The sequence below is a fragment of the Haliaeetus albicilla genome, chromosome 10, assembly GCF_947461875.1.
Source record: "Haliaeetus albicilla chromosome 10, bHalAlb1.1, whole genome shotgun sequence".
Lineage (NCBI taxonomy): Eukaryota > Metazoa > Chordata > Aves > Accipitriformes > Accipitridae > Haliaeetus > Haliaeetus albicilla.
This window is the reverse complement of record NC_091492.1, coordinates 21,759,835-21,785,219: the sequence shown is the minus strand read 5'-3', so window position 1 is coordinate 21,785,219 and position 25,385 is coordinate 21,759,835. Positions and strand designations below refer to the sequence as shown.

The 25,385-nt window shown below is 41.4% G+C and overlaps 1 protein-coding gene across 2 annotated transcripts in view; it reads right to left on the bottom strand.

The window, feature by feature from the left end:
- The window catches only part of GLG1 (golgi glycoprotein 1), an 89,186-nt gene that overhangs the window by 44,651 nt on the left and 19,150 nt on the right, over window positions 1–25,385 (bottom strand). The window contains exons 1-3 of one of the 2 annotated variants that reach the window (XM_069793797.1): window positions 16,559–16,618; window positions 4,353–4,385; window positions 1,527–1,613 (exon numbers count right to left, since the gene is read on the bottom strand). In XM_069793797.1, coding sequence (XP_069649898.1) covers window positions 1,527–1,613; window positions 4,353–4,385; window positions 16,559–16,603 — 165 coding nt within the window. In that variant the 5' untranslated portion in view covers window positions 16,604–16,618. Of the gene's footprint in view, window positions 1–1,526; window positions 1,614–4,352; window positions 4,386–16,558; window positions 16,619–25,385 lie in introns of those variants that run through there. The other variant, XM_069793796.1, reaches the window with a different exon arrangement.

The window sequence follows — 25,385 nt, the reverse complement described above, 5'->3', positions numbered from 1 at the left end:
ACAGACTGTTAAAAGAGCATTTTCAAGAATGCCTTAGTCATAAAAATTCTGCAGCAGCTATATGACGTAAAACAGAAAAATATAATCTTCCCTATGACTGCAAAAAGTGAGTTTTGACGTATTTGGGAGTTATTGAACAGTTTGCTTTTGGGAGTTATTGAACTCCAAACACAGTGTAACCCTTTGATGCAAGCTGTTCTCCTTCCATTGTTTAATACTCTAGCCTTCTTGTATTAACTATTTTCTTGATCTCTCCTTATACTAAGTAATAGTTTCCCACTAACACTATTCTTAACACAACTCAGCTGGTGCTGAGAAGGGGAAGCAGAACCCTGGCAGGCCATGAAGAAAAAGCAATCAAGTACCCCTCAACTACATCACTAATTCCCAAACTTTTGGAGCCAGGCTGCTGTTGACATCCTCAATTTCCCAGATCTTTGTGTGTTCCTCTCAAATGAAAACTTTGTGAAGAACGAGGATCCACATAGTCCATCAAAATGTGAGGACTTGGGGAACCACTCAAACATGCACTGACATATTCCTCATCTAATAAGCAAGTCTGCACCACTGAAAACTAGACCTACAGAAAACAAACTGTCAACTCAGACTGGGGTTGGAGAGACAATTTGCTATTCATGCAACTAATTGTCTTTCAAGAAAACCTACTTTGAAAGTCACAAAGAGGCCATTATCTAGAGCAAACTGAATATTTTTTTTAAAAGGCAAGTTTATGGGTAGGCAAAATTATTCTGGTGGATATTCAAAGGGTGTTTTTCAGAGCATGGTTTAATGACTGAATTAAGTCAGCTGAAGCCTGTACTGCTGTGAAGAGCCTTGGGTGCAGTGCTTCCCCTTAAGTCTAGCTGAAAACTACCCCAACCAAAGGTAAAAAAACCTCAGCTCAGTCAGCTCCTGCGTGGCTGAGTGCATAGCCTCAAGAGCTCTAGCATGAGCACAAGGAAAGAAATGATTAATCATGTAATCTTTGAAGCTGGACTAAGGTGTGTTGATGCTTGAGACACAGAGGACTAGCTCCTAGTGCAACCTAAAAAGATGAAGTTCCTAACAGAGTCTCCTTGGAGTAATTAAACTTTGAGCCACAAAGGAAAAAAAAGCTGATTCATCATTTGATGTCTACGTACTTATCCTCTCTGCTAGCAAAACACAATCCAAAACCAGCCTTACGCTAAATTCAGTGGAACCATCACTACATCAACACTGCTACAATTCTCCAACACTTGATAAAGAGGGGACAAATCCAATCCACAACAGATTTCTGACAAAAGGTCAGGTAAGAGCTGACAGGTTGTTAGTTTATCATTTCTTTCCCCCACTCCTTTGTCTGGTACCACTAAGGTAACTGTTTTTTTCCACAAGGAGATCGAATTAATTACATCTAGTAATCTGGCATGTAAGACTAGAGCTTCCCCAAACCCAAAACATTATTCGCACACTAATTCACTATCACAGAGAAATGAAAAAAAGCCTAGTGCCACAATAGCAGCCATGCCTTTCTTCTGGTTTACCTCTGCAATAGTGGACTTGCAGACTTCTCTGGCCACGGATTCAAACTTCGGATCTGTAGTCAGGTTCAGCTTGTAGTTCCACAACAGCTATAGAGAGAGAATTTATAGAAAGGGGGTTTAAGAGCTTCCCATGAAGAATGACATATTTTGCTTCAGAAAAGAATGAAACATCATTTATTCCTGATCTGTATCATCATCCTTCTACAACGCAACAATCAATGCAAAGTCTCCTTGATAACTTTGTCCCTTCATAGTAATTTTCTCATCCTGAACAAATTCAGACTGTTAAAAAATCTCTCCATAAGGTCATGAGCCGACTCATTAAAAGGAAATATATCTAATGAAGACAATTTCATAACTGAAAGGATAAAACAACAAAAGCTGTAACTTGCTACCTGCTGCATATTTTAGCAGTGTCTTTAGCCCACCACACCTTTCTGTGCCATGACTTGTCTGCAGGATGCAAACGATCTAACAAAAATGAAGTCCTCAATATGAGCAGGTTTCATGCTGAAAACCTAATAAAAGCCTAGCAAAAAAGGAAGTAGGACAATGCAGCTGGGTCCCTTATTCACTTCCTTCTGTGAGGCACTGCAACCAACGTTTTGGATGCAGATATATTTCAAACCTATAGAAGGTTCTCTCTCTTGCTAAGCACAACGATACATTAGAGGTTAGATTACAAAACGCCTCAGTAAGGGTGACTGTTCTTCTAGGAGCCAGAGATTAGCTCACATAGGAGCCTAGATGCATTTGGTCACTGTGTGCAAGAATCAGTCTTGGGCAAGTCACACTCTGCAGATAGATACACATCCCAGATGACCTCCTGAGGCACCATGAAGTAAAAACACAGGGTAAGATAGCAAAACCTCAGCAAATTAATAGCTAAGATGTTGCCCGAGAAAAGCTCTATTAGCTTATCTGCTTTTCTCTAGGAACTTCAGTTGCATTTAAACATTTTTCATTAACATAAAGATTAAATAGTTTTAAAAATTTATTTAAAATACTCTGCCTTTGTGACAAAATCGAGTTAATATCAAAAAGATAAACTTCAAAATAAAGTTTGACCAAACTGTTTAAATTGTGCATAAAACGCTAAGAACGCACAAAACCATGCTCCTACGCAAGGAAAACAGTTTTACATCATCTCCAAGAGAGTGGAAGCAGGCATACAGAACTAAAATTGGATCAGCACAGCTGCACTGTCTTCCACACCTCATATCATGGAGTTATGAAAAGTTAAAAAAAGAGATGATGGGATCCTAGGGCATTTCAGAGGGAGGAAGAAGTTGTAAATATACAGGTTTAACAGACAGAAGTGAATAAACAGGGAACCTGTCCTTGCAAAGTCCTGTAGACCTCTCCCAGCTAGGATCGGAAGGACAAGAATGAGGTCCAACACCATAAGAATACACCTCTGCATCTGTAATCTCGAACTTCGGAGAGTCTCAAAATGAGATGCTCTCCAAAGGAACCTTCCCACAGATGGAAGGAAGGTTAAACTTGCAACATAAAAATCCAGATTTTAGCACTAGGCAGTATTTTCCCAGGAGATTATCAGCAGTTGTACTACCAAAGACTGCAGAGAGAGGCAAAGAAAACATTTGGACATGAGGCACCTCTCCATGGTCTAGCTTTTGATCACTCCTCTTCAATTTCTGCCTGGGAAAATGAGATTTTGTCCACACCTCCTATTCCTGAAAGGCTTCTATAATCCACAGCAGCCTGACATCTGCCTTGTGGCAGACATGCTGTCATTTAATCATGCAGAGAAAAGGTCCAACTTTGAATTCTCAAGTTTTTCTTCATTCAGGTAATTTCTGTTGGCATATTTAAGTATCAGGTAGATATGTTTTAATTACTGAAGTTTTCTTTTTTTCAAAAAAGGACTTAAACAGAAACATGACATGCCCTTCATCTGATCCAACCCTGCACAACAGAGAATTACAGCTGCCATGAAGTCAGGCAGCACAGTGCTAAAGGTTAATTTATAAACGTAGTTAGAAATTACTAGTTGTACAGCGTGGCTGAGTTTCATTTCTGGAATATATCTTCCAATAATAAACCAAAATACGCTTCTCAAGCATCTGAAGCCAAGACCGTCATTGAGACATGCACTTGTCTGTGTCTAGGGCTAACCAAACAATTAAGGATCTTGATATGGTATATTCTAACAGAATGCAAATGAGAGAAACCAAAGGAAACCTAATACCAACCTTAGCTCTGATTTTTTTATTTTTTTTAAAGTCTCAGGATTTGAAGAGTCAGCTTGACAGCCTGAAAACTGGCTAACAGTTTGCTCACTGTTAAACACAGTGCTGAGAGGGAATCTGTTCTAAAACCAGCCAAGTGGTTCAAACTGCCTCTAAATATCACATCCCCACAGCATTTTCCAAGCAAGTCTAAGAATTTAGCAGCTGTGAAAGTAATACAGAAGGCTTCAACAGCTGAAATTAAGAGTTTAAATTCAGCACTGCTCACATCTTTCCCAAAAGCAGCACATCATATTGCTCCCAGTAACTCACAGGAACCACCCCCCAACTATAAAATAGGAAAGACGTCTGCTATCCTCCTCTGACACAGCAGTGCAGTTTATAAAGCTCTTAAATATGTTCTACTCTGAAGTCTCCAGTAAGACCGTAGTGGCTATACTGGGTTAAAGTAGTCACCTTGCATTCTTCCTCCACAGGCCAGTACCAAAACCCAGATGTGTCCTGATTAATGTCTTTTGCAAACTACCAAACTATGCAAAATACCTAAGGCTGATAAGGGATATAAGGTGCAAATGCCATAGCTAGAGACTGAATAAAACAAAGCAGTACTTACATGATTGCAGTCTGAAGAGATTTCATTATCTGGCTGAAAGGAGAAAAAAGGAGCATCAGTTCACTACTGATGTGATGCATTTAACATACAGAAGAGCATAAACTTATAGAAACTAACATACTGTCAACTCGTTTTCATTTAAGAAACAATTTCACATAAGCAATAGGAAATTTTAAAAGCTGCATAAAAGAAGTGATGATATCCAAGTACCAAAAAGATTGAAACAGGTACTTTAGACACAATGCTGTCATAACTCTACAGAATATAAATGGCACAAGAGTAGCAGCATTTATGTAGACACTGCAAAAACATAATGAATGCACTTGTGTTTGGCCCAACTGCCCGAACTGAGAAGGCAAAAAAGCACCTGTGGGAAAACAAAGATGTGGTAATAGAGTTTTAAAGAAAAATAAGTTTCATGCATACAACTGAAGGAGAAAGGTAGGACTCGCTTCCCTCCCCCAGACTGAAGTGTTCATATTGCCCATTTAAGAAGCAACATCTTTTCTTTCAGCTGTACATAAAGGGGCCTGTCCAAAGCAGTCCTCAGATTCACACCTTCAACCATGAGAAACTGGTAACATCCAATATTCATACATAATTTCAAAATGTTCACTATATTCTGTATTTAATAGTAATGAAGGTATTACTATGTCCTCACGACAATCCAACTGACAAGTCCTAATGCACAGACTGCACCAGACACTAGTTAGCGTGTTCGAAACACCCACATTCCACAGGGAGCCCCTTTGGAAAGAACTCCAGCTGCAAACCATCCTGTCCTCCTTCCAGCCTGTGTAGCTCTCACAATGGAGAACACCTTGAAAAAAGTTAATCATACAAATCTGTATCTAATCTCCATAGCAGAACAGCACAAATGCAGGACAAAATCACCTGCCCATCATACCCACAGAAAAATCAACCTTGACTCACAAAGTCTCTGCTTCCACTGATATTTAAGATGCCAGACATGCTCTAAGAGCCACAGACACTCAAAACCACTCAAAGCTTAAACACATCATTGACACTAGCACATTAGACCTCAGATATTTGACATAAGAGAAGGAGCATTTCATCAGTTTTGGAAGCAAGCAGCCCAGATCCCAAGGAGTTTTTTTTAGTGCAAGCATTTGCCTCTGCACATGTTACGCCAACACTTCCACCATTGCCGCTTTGGAGAGAATAAACACAAGTTTATGGGAAAAAGAGAGCATAGGAAACATTTCCAAGTCCTTAATTACAGCCATTATTAACTAAAGCACTTTTGTTTTGTACAGCAGGAAGTGGCAGAAATCACCTCTCCACTTAGAACATAAAAAACAAAACAGTACCTGAAGGATCACAGTAATTAATTGCAGTTTGGTCAGACTGCCACCACCTAAAACCGTATCTCCCGAAGTAATCATAAATTTGAAAATTAGGATATCAACTTTTTTTAAAAGGCTAGTAGTTGCCTGTTCATTATCCTCAGACTGCAGAACTGATCCTCACAACTGAAAACTAAGATGACATCCAAATTACACTATTTTAAAGCAGCCTCTAAGACCAACACTATTATGACTTACAATATGGTTCTTCCTTAATTTTCTGCATCCATCTTAATCATTCAGCAACAGACAGAGGTTTTAGACTAAGCTAACTGCAAAAGCTGAGAGGCAAAATGCCTTCCACTGAAAAGTTGCTGTCTCAGTCTTTTAGTCAAGGACAGTTTCTTTATAAAAATATATAGGCTAGCACTGTAATTCTCCTCTAGAGGACAGAACTTACTAACACACATGCAAGAAGAAGAATTTGAAAGGGCCAGAGAGCACTCTCCCAAAACCCTTCTTGGTTGCTTCAGTTGTTTTTGCAACCTCCAATGTAGTAACCTTTGCTTCACATCCACCAAAGATTAAAGCTCAGTTTTTCTGGAAATATGAGCCCAAGAAGATAACAGGCTGGTTCTCACTGACTTGGGAAGCTTAAACAAGATTTTCTTGAAATACACAACGTTAAAATACTACACATTGAAATACCAGCCTTCCCTGTGCTCTGCAAACCTCAGCTCTGAGAAATCAAGCCTTATTCTTCTGAAGAGAGTAATGGAAGTTAAATGGGACCTTAACTAAGCTTTAGTACTGCATACATTCACAGTTCAGTACTTAAATATGCAAAAGCATAAAATCTAGCCAATAATCCTTTAAATGCAGAACAAGATGACCACTTGCTAGCTAAAAGCAGTGATCCTTCTTCCCTCTTTCCATTGCAAGTGTAGGAGAGGTGGGTTCAGTGGCAATGCTGACCTTCTCCCGATTTAAGTGAAGCAAAAGGAGAAAAGTAATCCTTTTTATCTTGTGTCTGATAAACTGAAGGGCTGAGTTTGACAAAGGGAAAGAAAAATTTCTGCAGCACAACCCACACCGTTTCTGCCTTTCTAAGGAGACAGCCTGTGGCCCTCTATCCACTACATCTACCCAACAAACCTTACAAACAAGCAGTTTCAGAACAATATGCTTGTGTAGTAAGAGTCATGAAAAAAAGGTAAGTTTCAAATTACCACTAAGAAAAGTTAAGAAGCAAGAAAAGCTGCATTGTGTCATTCCCACATGGCGAGCTTGGGGAACATGGATGCTCAGAAACCCCCGGGGCAGGAGGAAGGAGGAGAGCAGCCCAGACCAGCACTGCACACTAGTTGAGGCATTTTAGGAGAGGAAGCTGATGGCAGCTAATCCACCGATTAGTGAGGGAGAAGGACTCCTCTTACATCTCTTAATTGAAGGATTAAAAACAGACTTCACAGAAAGTACATGTGCCTCTGGGCTTACAGAAGCTTTTGCTGTTTAGCAGCGTCAGTGGGAATATATTGCCTCCCTTTGCAGTTCTCTAAAAAGCTCTCCAAACTCCTTCGCATACTAACACTCACATTCCAGAGTACAAACACCACTTCCTACCTCTCAGGAAAAGCAGAGTTTAGCACAAGTACCAGCTATAAGGAAACCTGAACAGAAAAAAAAGCATTTCCTTCCATTCAGCCACATACAACAGACACAAATCATACTGCATTAGTATTGTGAACTTTGTTACAGAGAAATTCAAAGGTTTGTATGAAGTCATATCACCACCAGACTATGAGGTCATCAACACTGCTGTGTTTAAAAGTGCCTTTTCTCATCCACAAGATCTCAACTCACTGAAACAAGCCACGACGGCCATCCCTTTCTAAATCCCTCTGCTTCAGCAGCAGTATAAAACTAGGTCAAAACTGTACAGCAAACGAGCAACCCACCACCACTACCCAGGCTCAAGGAGGCACAAGGCATTGGTGCTTTAGCTTCAGAAAGGGACCATCATCATCCTGGTTCCCAGCAATGCTTATCTAGCCATAGCTGTATCACGAACCAGTGTCGTGCATCACCATCTAGTGAAGAGCACACCGCCTGGGGTGCAATTACTGTCACCCCCACAGCTTGAGTCAGAGCCCCTTTCGGCTGTGTATACAAAAGAGACTTGATTTGGTCTTATTTCATCACATCCTAAAAAAAATAATTCACACCATTGGATTTTGAAAAGCAAGGTAAGAATCCTAATCAATAGCTGTGGATGAAACTCAAGGTCTTGGGAGAAGTCTCTGCAGGGACTATTGTCATCACCAGCAGCTGCTTGACCTTCCTTTCCTTTGCTCCCTTGCAAATGTCACACAAACAGAAGAGTGTGAAGTCAACTACACAAGTGCCTTTATTCCCAGATTTTAAATCCTCCTTAGAGGAGAACAGGGGATGACAGCAGATATTTCCACTATTCTTTTACGGGAAGAGTAGCAGTGCACTTGCTGAAAAGCAAGGACCAGGCATATCTCAAATACTAATTATGGATAATCTTCAGCCACTGAAGACAACAGACTTTGGACCTGCTCAAGCAAAAACCACCAAGAACCAGCACGGAGTAAACCAGCAAAATAAAATGGCAATTGGCTTGTGGATGGGAGGAACCCAGTAGATGTTCTCCCCCTAAATTCAGGAACAGATTGCAAAAAGACCATATGGTTAATTAGGAAAGAATGTTAATTAAAGCAGCTGCCTTCCCATGAAATAGAGGGTAGGGAGAAGTCCAGCCAGACTGCAGGTGTTCCCCAGTTCATTGCACTGTCACATGTACGATATAACACAGAGCACAGTGCATATGGACATGCAGTACAGGCAGCTCATGGTTCCCAGACACAGTGTTGAAGTTTTCCACTCTGACCTAAACAAACACATTTCTCACCAATATCTGTAGAGAAGTAGTAGAGCAGGCCTGCTGTCCCAGGAGCTTCTAACAAGGAAGCTATCAACCTGATAAAGGGAAAATTTACTTCTTAGCTGTGTCCTTCCCACAGATAACAGCAATCCCTTTGCACCTAACATACCCAGCCAGGACAGCAAACTTGCAATAAAGCAATTGAATCCGCGCGTAACAAGCTAGCTAGACTTATAACACCAGAAAACAGCACAGGCTAGATGCAAGATAGAGATCAAGGAGAGATCAGGGGGAGCCACCCTCCTGCAAACCTGATCCCAAGGCAACCACTAGAAGTGATTCTGCAGAAGAATCTGTGGAAACAAGAACAGATACAATAGACTAGGCAAGAATCAGCACAGCTTTTATAAAATAAGAAAAACCACACATCACACAACCACCCATGCTTCAAACCTACTGAAACATCCTGGAGTTCTGTGCCAACAAGCATATGGCTACAGTAAACCGTTTTCACACATCCTGCAATCCTGAAAGAATCATGTGTGATAAAAAAGTTGAAACCAGTGATAATTTAAGTTCAAAACAGATGAGAAGACTTCCTAATGTAATTACACGTTTAGTGAGCAATAAAAGTTAAACTTGTTAAGCTGAGCTTGAAATATTCTCTAATGCCAGTGAACTGTTAGTACTAAAAACACCCAGTGTTGTCATGTCAGCAAAAAAACTCTACACTTAATCATTCATTCTTTCAAAAAAGCCTGTTTGAAGCATGGTACTGTGCGTATATCATGCACCAAAGTTATCAAGCTCCTAGCTTCCCTATACTTTGCTTAATTCACATAAATTATTTTTTCCCCACTTAAAAACAGAGCACCAAAGTTTGCAATGCTGCAAATCATTTGACCAAATAATTATTTCCACATAGGTTAGGCACTCCCAGTTTATGCAAAATTAATAATACAAGTTATACACAAACACCTAACAACCACCTCCAAAACATACACAGAACTTTACATACGAAAGTCAAATTATCAGGACCAGCAGCAATTTCTTTATCCACCCTGCACACACAAAGCACAAGTAGCAAATCACCCCAAATAACAAATTCTGCAACTGTGTTTCTCACTGTTTTAACTGAATTCTACATTCCACAACCTTTTCCACCTGTGCTGACATTTTATATCCTCTATGGGTATGACACCATTAAGACAAGTATGCTCATTCAGAAAAGATACCACAAAGCAAGATCATAAAACACCAGCACAACATGTTGTGTGTCCTTCTGGCCCAGCAGCCAGCGCAAAAGGAGCCAAGAATGAAGTGGGCCTTGTCCACTCACACTTTGAGGATCCAATGTTCAGTATCTGCTTCAAACACCAAGATAGTTAAGCAAGTCTTACCCTTTCCTATGTAGCTTTGATAAGAAGTCAGTAGAATTTTAGTTATTGTCATGTTTTGCTTCTTTCACATTTGCTTGACACAAAACAAAGACTTTAGCAGGCTGCGTGCCTTTCCTCCACAGCAGAGATTCCTCCCTGTCCAAACACCATAGCAGTAGAATGACAGAACACACTTAAGTTTTAATTCTGATGCATCAAAAGTGACCACAGAGCATGGTGCAATTAAAGGAAATGCAGATTCATTCACCTAAGCAGCCAAATACCTTTGCTGGTTATTTCTTAGCAGCAGATCATTTACTCCTAGCTGGCTGTTCCTGTGCAAAGCTGCAAGCTGGGTGCTTGGAGGCCGCACAGCTGCTCCGTGCTGAAAATGCCACAGTCTGTGTGAAACAGCCCACTTGCACAAGCTATTCTTGTCCCTGCTGCTTCAGTCTCCCTGCATGGGGGACTCTCAAGCCCCTAAGCCCTCTTAGCAGGGACCTTTCTCATTTCAATGCTGATCCACACATCAGAGCATGTTCTAACATGCGGCACAATCAAAGCAAATTTGTCCCAGATGTTTGTTTGTTCTTCCCTCAGTCCCTTCTCTTCCTCCTCTTGGAGGCTTTCCAGCCAGTCCTGATGTGTTGTGGAGCAAGACAGACCCTGAAATTATGTGTTTGCCACAGAAGTTTGGCAGTGCTGCTACCAGATACAATGTTTCCCATAACACTCCTCCACAACAGAGCTCTGCTACTAAGCACAGCATCGACACCAAGCTGCAGATCCAGCCAGGAGGTTTCAAGAAAAGAAAAAAGAAAGAAAAATTTGCTCCTGGAAAGCTCTCTCACAACACTGGCAAAAAACTTAAGACCAAAAGGCATGCAAGGATGCTGGTAGTGTCACAAGAGAGGAGGAAAGGAGGACTGTTAGAAAGAGCCAGGTGAAACCACAGCAGACTGCTTAACCAACCTGATATCCCATCCATCGAGGTGGCAGGGAGGCTGCCATCTTCCTCGCCCCTGCCACTGGGTCCAGCTCATGGCAGAGTCCAAAACTCAGCAAATCAACATAAAAAGCTGATTGCTGGTTTAGAGTTTTCTGCCAGGCTAGTACCAACGAGATTATGGACAAGTCCCAGCAGCACCAGTCAGATGACTGGGAAAGCACAGTGACATCTCCACCTGCAGCATCAGCCAGCCCATACATCTATTTAAGCTACACTGAGACAACCTAACTCTCAAACTACCTTCCTGGACACCTTAACCCCAACCAGAAACATCCCAGAACAACTGAAGAGTATTCCAGTAGAGAGGCAAAATTGAGAGCATGGGTTTTGGCAGTACTGCACAGCATCTGCTGGTGAATGCAGAGGAGAAATGAGTGAAGAAAGGAAAGGAGGCCCCAACAAATAATTCCAGCACAACAGCTAATGAAAAAGCTTTTATCAAATACATTCATCATCTCTTAATAAGTCAAATTTCATCACTTATTCTCAATACAGAGACTTCGCATCTTTTGACTGTACGTACTCTGTAGTACCCCAGATTGAGCTTAACTTTACGGAAAGCTTCCAAAAAGCCATTGAGAGTTCACAAGCAAGATTCAGTTTTACACAAAATAAAAGGTTGCTGTGCATGGTGTGGTAGAGCCCCTGTCTCCCAAGAGGAGCATGTTGTCCTAACCATGTTTTGCTCCTCAGAGGATAATGTTTTGGATGCACATGGCCTGCAACTAGAGAAATCCTTTCTAAATTAGCTTTTTACAGAAGCTAAGAAAAAGTGCATACCAAAAGCTCTGCATCCCAAGGCACACAAGCGGCACAGCACTCAAGTGCAGGTTTCAGAGCAAACACTGCTTACTCATGCCCCCACTCCCACAACTTAATGAAGTGTTACACTGCAAAGCAAAGCAATCAAGCTCTGACATTCCCCACTTGCAGGCAGCTTCATTACACTACCGTTGCTCATGTACTGGATAGTATCTCTAATCATTAGCAGGCTCCCCCACCAAGGGCTCTTGCTCCATTCAGCATAAACAGAGAACAATGCTCTCAACACTCAACCAGCCAATATTCATATTTGTCTTTGTTATTCAACATGTGGGCTCATGACTCCAATTTTCCACACTGAAAGCCATACAGTGCTCCCAAAGATCCTTCCCCAGGAGCATTTTCCTCCCGCTCTTTCAACAAGGCACACGTGTCACATCAATCAGGGTGCCTATCCTCACCAAGGCGCAATAAGCATCTCGTGCCCATCGTTCAGGGGCACGAGCAGCACTGCTTTAATCCTGATGATTTACATTCACACATTCCACCTCCGAAACAAAATAAAGACGAGCATCCAAACAGGTGGGAAGCATACTTGGCTATTTTTAACTCCTGCCAGCTATTCTATTTAGAGGCAATAAAAATCAAATACCTCAAAGAAGCTACTTCAGCCTTAACCACAAACCACAAGAATAATAATCTTATTTTTAAGTCTTCCCTCCTTCCTTCAAGACAGTGGCAAGAGCCCTACTCTTCCCCCCAACCTGCCCCAATTTTTTAAGGATAGAGACAAAATAGACCTGGAGTTACCTCTATTACAGCTGTCAGTATTTCAGATCAAAGCAATGGAGACCCAATTACATTTAACATTAGTACTTCCAAAAAGTGCTGGATGTTACACATGGATAAACAGGCCTATAAAAGTTCTTGCACAACACCCAGCACTAGTCCCTTGCTGTTACAAGAAAAGGACTATTTTAGCTTTCCACATAGGTTACATCCTCCTCAATTCCCACACGATATTCAGCATCTCTTTTGTTACCTTGCAATGCCAAAAGGGGGAAGGATATACCAAGGGACCCCACATGCCAACTCTGCAGTGCTATTACCCTGCACGAGATTTCCTGAAAGCACGAAGTCTCCTGGACCTTGGCTGTCAGTCCAACTGCCTTCCTGAGAGATGAAGTGCAATGGGGAAGTCTCCCTCAAAAGCAAGAGCAGCCTTAGCACAGGCAGTGTTCAGCCACTTCTAACAGCTGGATTTGAAATAAAACACTGGAATTTTCTTCAGAAGATCCACGGGGCCCCAACACATCACTCACTTCTTCCCTGCAGTAAGACACAGGTGAAGAATGAGAGCCCTGAGCCAGGCAACTCCCTGCTGTTAAAATAAACCATTTCAGTTCTTCTCATACTTCAGCATTAACCACAATCACCGACTTTATCATCCCCTGTACATGTCAATTTTATCACAGTACTATTCAAAACATGAAAAAAAAACCCTACGACAAATGCTGAATGACCATGCCCAGCCACCACCCTCTCCTTGGCTGCGTCCATCCTCTTTTTCTTCATTACAACACTCACAAGCTCACTGAAAAAGGTGTAGGTACTGCATAGCTGCCGGGAAAACCTGATGGTGACCTGAGGCTCCCAGATGCTAGGGTGACAGCAATTAAAACACTGTTAGGACACTTTCCAACATAAGTTCATTGTATCAAATGTAACATGGGAGCTGAGAAGAGCCATGCTACACACAAGCTCTTGACTTGACACCACTTACAAGGGCCAGAAGCCTGGATTTTAAAATACTTTAAGAGATCAGCCTATGTCAGAAAAAAGCTGGACTTGCTATGTTATTCATTCTCCAATTCTCCCAAAGAAACTTCTGTGTCGAAAACTTTCTGGTTATTCAAAATAGCCCATTGCGTTACACTAGAGAGGCAAAAGTCACAGAGAGGCTATTATAAATTCACTTAAGGAACAGTGCTGCCTTTGTACACAGTGGGAATATGTACAAATAAGCACAAAGTGTTAATGCATATTAAGGTCTACAGCACAGCCCACAGCGGCAGCTTGCAAGCAGCATCACTCTGCGACACAGAATTAGGACACCGCCTCGGCAGGCCAGAGGACTTCTCCAGCCCTGTATGAGTTTCTCCCATGAGATCTGTTTTGCTGTATTGTCACCATCACCCGCTGAACGCAGCAGGAAAAGTCTGTAGGCTATTTTTAGGGAGTCCTACCAACAGCACCGTGCCCTGCTTCCATTTCGACTCCCTCCCATATGGGAAGCACTGCCCACAAGATGCATGTCCAAAATAATCCCTGCTCCCTATGCTACCCTGCGCTTCAGAAGGCAGTATTGACCTGTGCTTCCCAAAAAACAAGTAACAACAATCTACCACCACTTTTATGTCCTTTATAAAAAACAATTAGAAGGCACTCAACAATAAGTTTAACAAATTTTTAAGGTGGCCGGGTAGGGCATCCATCCTGTTACACTCACAACTGAACAGCTCTAGTCATCTGTTTTGCAGTTCTCCTCAGAAACATGAATTATGGTTAAATGCCATCTAGGTTGGCCAGAAAAACACTGGTCAGGATAAGCCAACAGAAGCCTTAGTCACGAAGAGGTACCCATCACCAGCCTCTCTGACCAAGAAACTGAAGAAATTCAAGACAGCACAAGGAGCCAGAAGTCGAGTCCTCTCTCCTCACACACTGTAGAACAGAAACAACCACCAAGTCCATCTGATGGATGGTACTGTCAAGCAACAAGACCGGGCAAGATGCACCAAATTCAAAATTCACATGGATGCTGATGAAATCACATCACAGGACTGCTGTGTGACAGCAGACCTCTGGTAAGTGCTTCTGCTCTTGAAACCATCAATACACAGCTCAGGAACCTGCTAACACACTGCCACAGCAAACCTTTCCTTTCCTCCTCTGGGAACTCATCACTGACTTCTGACACATAAGCCTTCTCCCCACATGTGGGCAGAAAATAGGTTTTCAATTACAACTGCGTTCACTTCAATACCTTGAAGCTGAGGCAGTGAATAGGAACTGGAAAAAAAAAAAGAGTAATTTTTTCTAATCATTAGAAAGAAAAAAAAAATCACTTATTCTTAAGTCTCAAAGGTCATAATGACCTGGGAAGCTAGACTGATGTATTAACAATTTTTCCATGTAAAACAACAGTTCTGATCCAGTATTTGAGTACTTCAGTTCTACTTTGTGCTGGTTTTGGCTGTGATAATTTTCTTCACAGTAGCTACTATGGGGCTATGTTTTGAATGTGTGCTGAAAACAGTGTTGATAATGCAGAGATGTTTTCCTTACTGCTGAGCAGTGCTTACACAGAGTCCAGGCCTTTTCTGCTTCTCACCCCACCCAACCAGCGAGGGGGCTGGGGGTGCACAAGAAGTTGGGAGGGGACATGGCTGGGACAGCTGACCCCAACTGACCAAAGGGATATTCCAGACCATATGACGTCATGCTCGGTATATAAAGCTAGGGAAAGAAGAAGGAAGGGGGGGGCATTTGGACTTATGGCATTTGTGTTCCCAAGTAACTGTTACCCATGATGGAGCCCTGCTTTCCTGGAGATGGCTGAACACCTGCCTGCCCATGGGAAGTGGTGAATGAATTCCTTGTTTGGTTTTCCTTACATGGCGCGGCTTTCTCTTTACCTATTAAACTGCCTTTATCTCAGCCCATGAGTTTTCTCACTTTTAGCCTTCTGATTCTCTCCCCCATCCCACCAGGGGCGGAGTGAGCAAGCAGCTGTGTGGGGCTTTGTTGCCGGCTGGGTCTAAACCACAACATACTTTAACAACACTCATCTTCTGCATTTTAATTAAGTTTCCATTTCTATCCAAAAGGAGCTTGATGCGTGGAAAAGTAATTCAGTAGATAATGTCTCGCCATTTTTAAACATTATTAAAAAAAGATAGAAACATTAAGATGCAAGCATTTAAATAATTACAGATCATATCAATTTAGTCAGGAAACATACCAAGCTTAGCAATAAAAGCTAAAATTAGCTGCAAAATAATATCACCAGACTAGAAAGCTCTAGAAAAATTACTAGAGTGTTCAAGCAAGACTGAAATTATTCAAATCTAACCTTCTTGCTTATTTAAATCAATCTGCCTGGGAGCCACACAAATTATTGTGGTAAATTGATTTCCCTAGCGTCTGGTTCTCCTTTTGTAAGGGCCACAACAAGAAAAAGGAAAAGACCAAGAAGACAAGATGAAATCAGCTGATTCACAACATTGTTAGGCATTCTGCATTCAGACAGATTATACATCACAACGTTAAACCAAGTTATAAATGTCTCGGCAAGTAAAGGCAGCTAGGCACAGTGACTTACACCAGAGCTGCTAGGTGCAACGCTCAGTCACAGACCTCAGCAGCAGCAGCAAAATCCAAAATGCCATTTTTCTTCTTGGAGACTCATGCAATGCAGCATGGCTAACGCACTTCATTTTACTTTACTACCTCATCTCTGCTATACTTCAGCCACGCACACCTAGATTTTACATGCGCAAGTGCAGGAAACAGATTTTCAGCAAACCTACAACCTTTACTGATGCGAAAAATATACTAGTGCTTCATTCCTCCTTGACCAAAAGGTAGAGCATGCCATTCAAAAGAAGTCTTATTGAAAAACATGACATAGTTGATTAAATAAATGCTTAGAGCATTTACCTGAAGAATTGTGCTGGTATAAATGTCAGCTTGTTTTTAAGCTCAACAGAGAAGCAAAATAAAAAAATAAATCAAAAAAACCCCTAAAGCAGCATCACACAGCAGTTTCCAAGACTTACCCTTTGCAACAAGCTAACTGTGCGGTCTTCAGCAAGAAAAGCCATTTGAGCTTTTCTTCAGGACCAAGTTTTTGTGCGCACCAAATGAAAGTGATTGCTGTCTGTTCATTTCTCACAGGGGAGCTGCATTTCATATGAAAAGAGTTATCCAGAAACATTTACTATACACATCTGCACCAATAAGGAAATGAGTCATCAACCCACTAGCAGGCCTGATTCATAGCACACAGCGCACTTGGGCTATTTAGGAATCTGTGTACAGAATACAGGGGAAATGCAGATGCAAGCCACATGTCATTTTAAGGGGCTAGATATAAAACACAAACTAATTTAAATGCATTTCCTTCCTCCTTTGCTTGGGCATAATTTCTTCAAAAGCACAGGACCAGCATGGTATTGTACACAGCCGCAGAACTTTTCACCTGGATGAATCAATGTTTTCTTTATATAACTGGAAGAAAAGCAAGCTCTGTTTATTTTAACCCTGGATAAAATCGCTTGGATTTTGTTCAACAGAAAAATCAACATAAGTCTTTACAGTCACTGCTAAGACAAGGTTTCCATGGGATTAGTAACAAACTACCAAATAGAAATTCTGCTTGCCTTCAGAACATGCAAACAAAAGCCCTGTTACAGGACCAAACCAAGAACCTTCCTTCAGCTCACCACACTGATTAAAACAAAGAAAACTGTACATATATCTTATTTAAACTCTGCACTTCTTCACAAGGTTAGATACAGGTTTAAGTTAACCTTGTTCCTGGGAGAAGCCTGAGGCACTTTGCTGCAGCACTCTTCTCCATAGGTACTGCTCTTCTCTGCCATAGAAGGTTGGCTTTTAACGCATTTTGTATTTTTGAGAGCTCCTTTCCAAAAATCACTAGGGTTTTTCAGCTTGAACTGCTCAGCTCAATAGCTATATAGAGCCATTAAGCCAAGCATTTTGCTTGGAAAATTCTGACCGTAATGGTAATTCGGAGGATTTAAAACGATAACCACGGTAAGCAGCCAGATCAGTAACAGTTTCCCTTAAGCCAAACAAAGAAATTATAGCTGACTAGTTTTGCACAGATAAGCAACATTAAAAAAAAAAAAAAAGACATGTTTGATGCTGGATTTTAAAAGTGAGCTTGAAGAGCTTTCTGGAAAGCAATGTTAGTAGAAAGATGTCTTACTGGTACACAGGAGACCCAGACACCTGCCCACAAATCCTTCCAATTACTGTTTCCATAACTCCTACTTAAAAAGCTATGAATAAAGACAAGCTGCAATTAAAAAGACTGAGCACACCTACAGCTTCTCTGCTAATAACGACTGAGAGAAAATAACAGGGGAGGGAGGGAGGGGGGAGAAAAGCAATAAGCTAGTCACTGCCACACTACACCGCTGCTGCAGACAGCTCAGTACAAACATAACAGCACACGGCTCTGCACAGTACCACCACCACTATCACTGCTGAACAATTTTCACCTGTCAAAATACAGGAATTTAATCAACAATTCAACTCCTCTAGAAACAGCTGGTTATTCTTCCTCCTGATTATGTCTGACAAACAGCAAAATCAATTGCAAGGCTCAGGAATACGGACCTAAAATAAAAGCCAGCCACCTGCACCAGTCAGGGCAGGCTGGAACGGCTGCAGGCAAGTACACAGGCAGCACTACACCTTCTTCTTGCTATAACTTGAATTTTTGATTATACCTAAAAGAGAACTTCAGAGTTTAAGTATTTAGTAGGCAACAATTGCCACTTGATAGAAAATACTTTATTCTAGTCTCTGGTCAATGGTGGTGGTCTGTATATAGTTGTGCACTACTAACATATTCGAAGCTACCCACTAAAACAAAGTTTCCTAGCATCTGTAGCCCAGTTGTGGCTGAAGAAATAAACATGAAGTTACAAACCTCTGGTCTCTGCAGGCACAGAGATACACAACAGACAATACCTAGTTTTCATTATTACCTCCACCATGCTGACAGCAAAGCCCAGACAGTCCTCACTACAGAATATGGTAACACAGGGAGACTCTTTTGTCCTGACCCCTAAGCAGAATAAACATGTTTTCCCCAGCGAACAACACTTGAGAACAGGACTTTAAGAGTCTGATCTGTTCTTATCCAAGTGGCACAGGTACACTACGTGGTGTGCATATTCACAAAAAGGCAGCAACACATTTCTGGGGACATTCAGGGGAAAAGCTGATAGCAGTACCCTCCGGTAAGCAATTTTCCACCCAGTGTTTAAATCCCTTGCATGCAGATTTCTATCTGAATGGTAAGAAAAAAAACCATTGGGGTAGTGCAACTTTTGCAACAAGGTGGCATCTGAATGCTTTAAGCATAGGTCAACAGTGCAACCAAAAGCACATTATTTTGGTCTCCCACGATGTCTCTGACTAGCCTTGAAGAGTTCTTGCTCAGGGTGAGAATTAACTTTGCTGGGTGAAAAAAACTTGTCAATCTCCATACAAAAGGAAAAGAAAACTTAAAAATTTACCCACCAGGTTACCAAATAATTTATCTGTGCATTTTAGGATTACCATACAATACAGAGTAGAGGCAATGTGATTGTCCCACGACAATTTTTAAGGAAAGATAAATCTCAGAATTCAAGATGCATCAAACAGATCTCCAGAAACAAGTCAGGTATTTCCAAGTAACACTGAGAAGTAGGAGCATCCTTTTATGTAGGTGTACATAAAAAGAATACCTGGCACAGTAGTAAATGATACTGCCTCTTATGAGACACATACTACTGCGTTTTGTTCTGGGTTAAATTAAATCTTAGCAAAATATATACTGAAAGTGAGCATTCAAAGCTCAAGTGGTATCATTTGGGTAAGAGCCTGAATGTGACATGACAGGAGTTTGAGGCATCTAAAAACAAGAGCAGATGGAGAAGGAACTCAAGAGCAAAGTCTTCTCCAGTGACTATTCAGCATTCACATGCAATCCTTAAGGGTTTTCCAGCCCCCCAATAAACGGAAAGTTATTGTACACCATTTTCTATAAACTACATTTGAACTCAGATGGTGCAATAAGGAAGAGACATGACTTACACAGCAAGCGTAAGATCACAGAATCATAGAATCATAGGTGGTTTGGATTGGAAGGGACCTTTAAAGGTCATTTAAAGAGTATCTTTTTTTTCTTTGTGTGCATTGTTATCAGCTGCATTTTGAAAACATGTAGCTCATGATGAGTGCCAGGCTTGGCACCAACACCAGTGGTTCACTGCTCTTTGCCCAGACAATCCAGAGGGCAGAGCAATATATTACCTCCATCCTCACTGCCCTCAAACAAGAAGCAAGGACAGAAAAGCCTTAGAGCAAATTAAGAACTGCCATGTTCAGACAATTTTCATTTTATCACAGGCCAGGCATTCCAAAGGTAACATTTTCAGGCTTCCTGAAGCCCACTAAATTGAATTTAGTAAATTCAGGTTTACGCTTCTAAGTATAACATAGCATCTACCAGATTACTTGAGACAACCAGATTAACAAGGATATTTCTATAATGGATAACCTAGCAAATTACCAAACTAGCCTTAACACCAAGGTCAAGAAGAGAAAATACTGTGGAATAACTTTAATTTTCATCTATTTCTGCACAAGAAACTTCTATTTCAGCTCATCCTTTTTCCAAGACAAACCCTAAAACTATTAACTCCAAAATAAAACACTCATGAAGTATTACACATAACTAAGGTGGCGTAACTGCACTGCAAAGAATCCCCACTTAGATAAGCCTATCACCTTCACACCTCTCAAGCTGCTGAAGCACTAACATTTCACTGTCACCTGCATTTAGCAGAGAGCAACAGAAGGATCACTACCACAATGCACAGAGGGGCAATAAAATTAAGCGTCCATCTAACCCTTCTCAGTGATAAAGAGCTTTGCATTGCATCTGTATTACAAAGCAAAAGTTTTGTGGTACTTTTTAGATGTATTTAAGCAAAGTCTATCAGAACTCAGGAAGCAGATGAATAGTTGGTGAATTATAACATGCATCAGTTGACTTGGGGGGGAGAATCCAAAAAATCCCAAACCACCCTCCTTGCTTCTCCTTAAGAACTTTTGTAAGGAGCTTTCTGCTAGTTTTCTGCTTTCCACTGAGCTGAAGCCACTCACAACAGCCTCCAGGGTCAGTGCTGCTGCGGGGGAGGATGGCACAGAATAAGTGCAAGATTAATTTAGGTCAACCTGAGCTATCATGGACCTGCTCCCTCAAAAGCAATCCCCAGGCCCAGCTCAACCTGAGAACAGGTCAGAAGCTAGCAAAAATCTCTATATTCTCTTCTCTACAGGACCAGTGAGATTATCAACCCGAAGTCCTGCAAGCAGCTCATACCATAAAAAACCAAAGAAGGGCACAAACCTACGAGGAAGTTACACTTACAGGCTGACAGAACAGCTTAGCTGACCTCTCAGAAGGGTGATTTTTATAAATAAAAAAATTCCCACTGTGCCAGAGTGGCTGCCAATTCTTCAGGCAAATTGGATGAGAAATGAGAGTGAATTATAGATTAATATCAGGAAATCTCAGGACTTATTCTGAAGTCTTCCCCATACTGCACACACCTTCCTATGTTAGATGCACTATGTTTCTCTAAAAAAAAAAAGCAGCACAGGCCAAAAATCTAATTTGTTCCTTATCAGTTATATTTGTGATTACATTTGAGAGTCCAAGACTTGCAAACCTAGCATTCTGCAGGCAACCACCACGTTGTTAGAGACATGCAACAACCACAAGGGAGCCCCTAGACCAAACACAACTCAAACTGCTGCGAGAAAGGCTGTTTTGCTCTAAGCTCCCAGGCTTGTTACCACAAGTGCTACCACTGTAGTTTCCCCACAGATTCATATGTTTGCAAGTAATTTAAGACATATAAGGCTTCTGCCATTTGAACTTGCAAAGCTGCTTCTCAGAGTACAAGCGATGCTACCCCATTTCAACAATGACAGTCCTACAGCCTCAAGTAACCAATTGTTACTGCACAAGATGACAACGGTCTTCAGAAAACCGAGTTGTTCCACTTGTTCTTGGAATGCAAAAATGCGAATAAAACATATTATTAAAGCATATATTCTTCTCTCACGCTTCCCACTGAACTGTCCTTGACTGATGCCAGCCTCCCTGTTCCTAAAGGGGAGCCAAACGGGGATAACCTGCTGAACACAGCATCTGCAGCAGTAGGTGGATGAGAGCTCCACAGCTACATAAATAAAAATTGCTTCTGCAAACTGAGACTAGTTGTGGCTTGCTTTTAGGGAAGGGGGAGGAGGGTGCAACACGATTTGTCTGGTCTAAGGTGACAAACACTAACTCTGCTACTTTCAGCTCAGCAAGTTATCACAAGTGTTCAGTTCGACTTCAGAACTGGAAGAGATTCTGCATGGAAGTACCAAACATCTGGAATAGCATATTTCCCTAGACATCACTTCAAAACCAGAGCGGACAAGTGCACAGACTTGGCAATAAGTTTGCTGACTTTTTGCAGTAAGACACCCTCTAAAACACCCAGGTAGTTTCCCACACATTTTTGGAAGACTGCCTCCTTCAATGACTGCTGTGCAGTGGGAAACCTTGTCAGAACAAGTGAGATCTTACTAATGCAGGTGGGACTCACCACCAGAAGCCAGTTCTTACTGCCCTTCAAGATAAGCAAATCAGAGTTCATCCAGCAGTTATTTGAACTGAACACTTGATGATCCTTCTTCCTCATCTTCTATTTAGAGTTTCACTGCAAGGAGGATTAGCAGAGTAAGGCTTGACGCTGTAAAGGCAGGAGAGCCAGGAAAGGTGCACAGCGTTCAGGCTTGACACAGCAGCACCCTAATGTAAAGTGCTGATAGGTGGTTTGCTGAAATGCTTTAATTCTTGTAAGGCAGATTTACAGTACCTTCTGAAAAAATAAGAGTACATTCTATGCAAGAACACCCCTGAATTTAAGTCATTCATGCTGTTTTTTCAGCAGTCTTTCATTTTAATTATGCTCATTAACAGCCTCCATGATAGTTTGAGCTACAATTTTTTCTACAAAAATTTTGTTACTACACTGCCCCAACCTACTTAGCACAAAATTTCAGGCAGCTTCACTTCCAGCTCCCTTTGCTGGTGCAGTTTAGTGCTGTTTAGGATGGAGCAGTTTAGGACTGACCACACACGCTCCCACCATTTCCGATGGAGCCAGCTGGCAGGAGACCAGGTGACAACGTGCTTCAGGAAGCCAAGCCAGCAGAGAGCTGACTCCATGTGCAACCAAATCATTTGGTTATTAACTCTTTGAACCGACTTACACAACTAAAAGTCATTTTTCCTCCACTTTAAAATAGACCCAATTTTGTTGACAGTTCAATGTTTCAATGTAATTCTCTTACAAAACTTAAGTCTTAGTTGCATTTTGGAGAAGAAAACAGCTTTTGAGCACTTTCTTGCTTCATTTTTTTCATTTCGTATTTGCTCAGTTTGCACAAAAGATCTTTCTCTTAATTGCCACTACTAGAAACAAGCTGTGATCCAAAAATCAAGTGGGGTTTTATTGTACTTTATACAGTTTGTGCCAAAATGTGTTACTAAATCAGCTGTTACAATCATTGGTAATAGGGAATGTTGGCACAAAAAAGCCAAAGAGGAAAGATAAGGTGTTTTGTGACATCAAAATAAGCAGATGCCTCAAGGACAAAGGTACAACCTCACTTTTTGACCAGACCTTTACTAAATTAATCATCTCCATTAGATCAAAGCCATTTTCTAAATATAAATTGTACAGCAGCATTTAATGAAAAACTAAATTTTAAGTGATGACAAGCATTAATAAATATGCTAATTTCTTCATTTAGTTGGCATTTGTAACACTACTACGAAGAAATAAGTTCCTTCATGAAACACTGCAACTCCTCCAGGGAAATACTTGAAGTAGCTCATCATGCCTATTTTCACGACAGCCAGTTTTGGTGAACCAGGCTGTAAATGCACTCAAATGACTCCCTAAGAGGTGCAACAAGCATCAACATCACAAAATTAAAAACTGTTCTCTTTGAAGTGAGACAAAGGAGCCATTTGATAGTAGCTTGCAGTAGCCGTCTTCCTCCAGAGGGAACCACTCTGCAGGCAGCAGCAAACACAAGGTAGACAGCACTGGAGCTTTAACAGATGCCGGGGATTTCCCAGCCTAACACATATTAGCACTTCATATTTGCAATCCTGATCTCCAGCACCAAGCAGTTAATTTGCATGTTAATTAGAAACAGGTCACCAGAAAATTGCACCAGACAACCTTTCTCTATTGACTAGGAAGGACAACGAAGCATTTCCATAAAGTCTATATCCCTTTTAAGCACATTTCCATCTGTCTGTGAGCCACCCAAAACTTCACTGTAAATCAAGGTGCTCCTTTTGTTGACTGAGAGCATCCATTTCAATATATGCATATCTCAGATCACTAAAACTGGTTTAATATCAGACATCTTTTGAGACCTGCAAAACAAATCAGCAAGTCTGAGCAACACTAGAGAAAACAATAGCAAATTCGTCTAACCAGAAAGCCTCCTTTTACCACAGTACAAAATTAAACAGAATTAAGTCTGAAAGAAAAGCATAGGTAAACTACGCCAGAGAGAAAGCTTAGCAACTCATTAAATCTGTGCAGCTCTCTACTCTGCATGTTCATCCAGTTCCGCTTGCTGGTCACATTCACTGGCCATGGCAGGATTAAGAAGAGAAGAGGCGGCGAGGAAAGAAGGTGTTATGGACATTTTAACTACCTAGAAATGCACTCTGCAGCATCCTTTCTCTTTGAACCTTCTTTTATACACCAATACTTATAGTATCATGCTTAAATCAAATGTCCGTTCAGCTTAGTTTTAGGAGCCTTATGTTGCCAAGTCTAATAAAACTGACTTATTGCTGCTGTTTCTCATACATGAAACTCACGGGCACCTCAGCTTCTGAGGATTCATTTCATTTTCTTCAGAACCTCCAAGACTGATCACTTGAAGTTATCAGACAACAACCACATGGTTTCAAAACAGAGAGCAATACTATTACAAGGCTGCACCTCAGTTTAACACTACATTGTATTTTCAATTTTCGGTTGTTATTGCGAAGTCATAGCCAATGGGCCCAATTTAAGGCTTCCAGATGTTGAGTTTCATGTACATCTTTCATGCTTTAACAGGTGCTCTTACGTGAGAGAGACTTGTTTTAAGAAGTTTTGCCCAGCTCCTTTGAGCATTCCTTCAAGCGTTTTGCCTGTGGGATGTGCTAGATCTTGCCTGCCGCTCTGGGGACCAAACACCCTGAAGCATAGTAGTTCACGCTGGGCTTAAGGATCCACACTGCTCCACTCCTGACACATCCCCTATCAATCTCCAGCTCTTTGTTCACACTGGCACCCTGAACACCGCCACTAATGCAACTGTTTGAGGAGCTGTGCTGTTCAAGTTAATGGCTGATCAAAGGTTTGAGTCCACCCCACAACCTCCAGCTCAATCAGGAATTCAGTTCTGGTCCTGCAAGCAACTCAGCTGGCATAACTAAGCACACAGCAACAAGCTGTGGCACAGGAGGCTCCTCGTAAGCCAGCAACAGCAAAGAAAGCATTTCATATAAACACATTCTAGTTGAATGAACTAAAGCTCCAAAGATGTGGTCCAGGATATCCTTGCAGGAGAATGTAAAGCTTCTGTAAGATCAAGAAAAGGATTTTATAGCAGCTCAGCTGGCTGCAAGGTTGTCTTTGATTCTTAAGAAGCAACAGCTTTTGAACTACTTGCAGACAGCCTGCGAAGGAGTATGCGTACAGCAATGCACCCAGACATCCA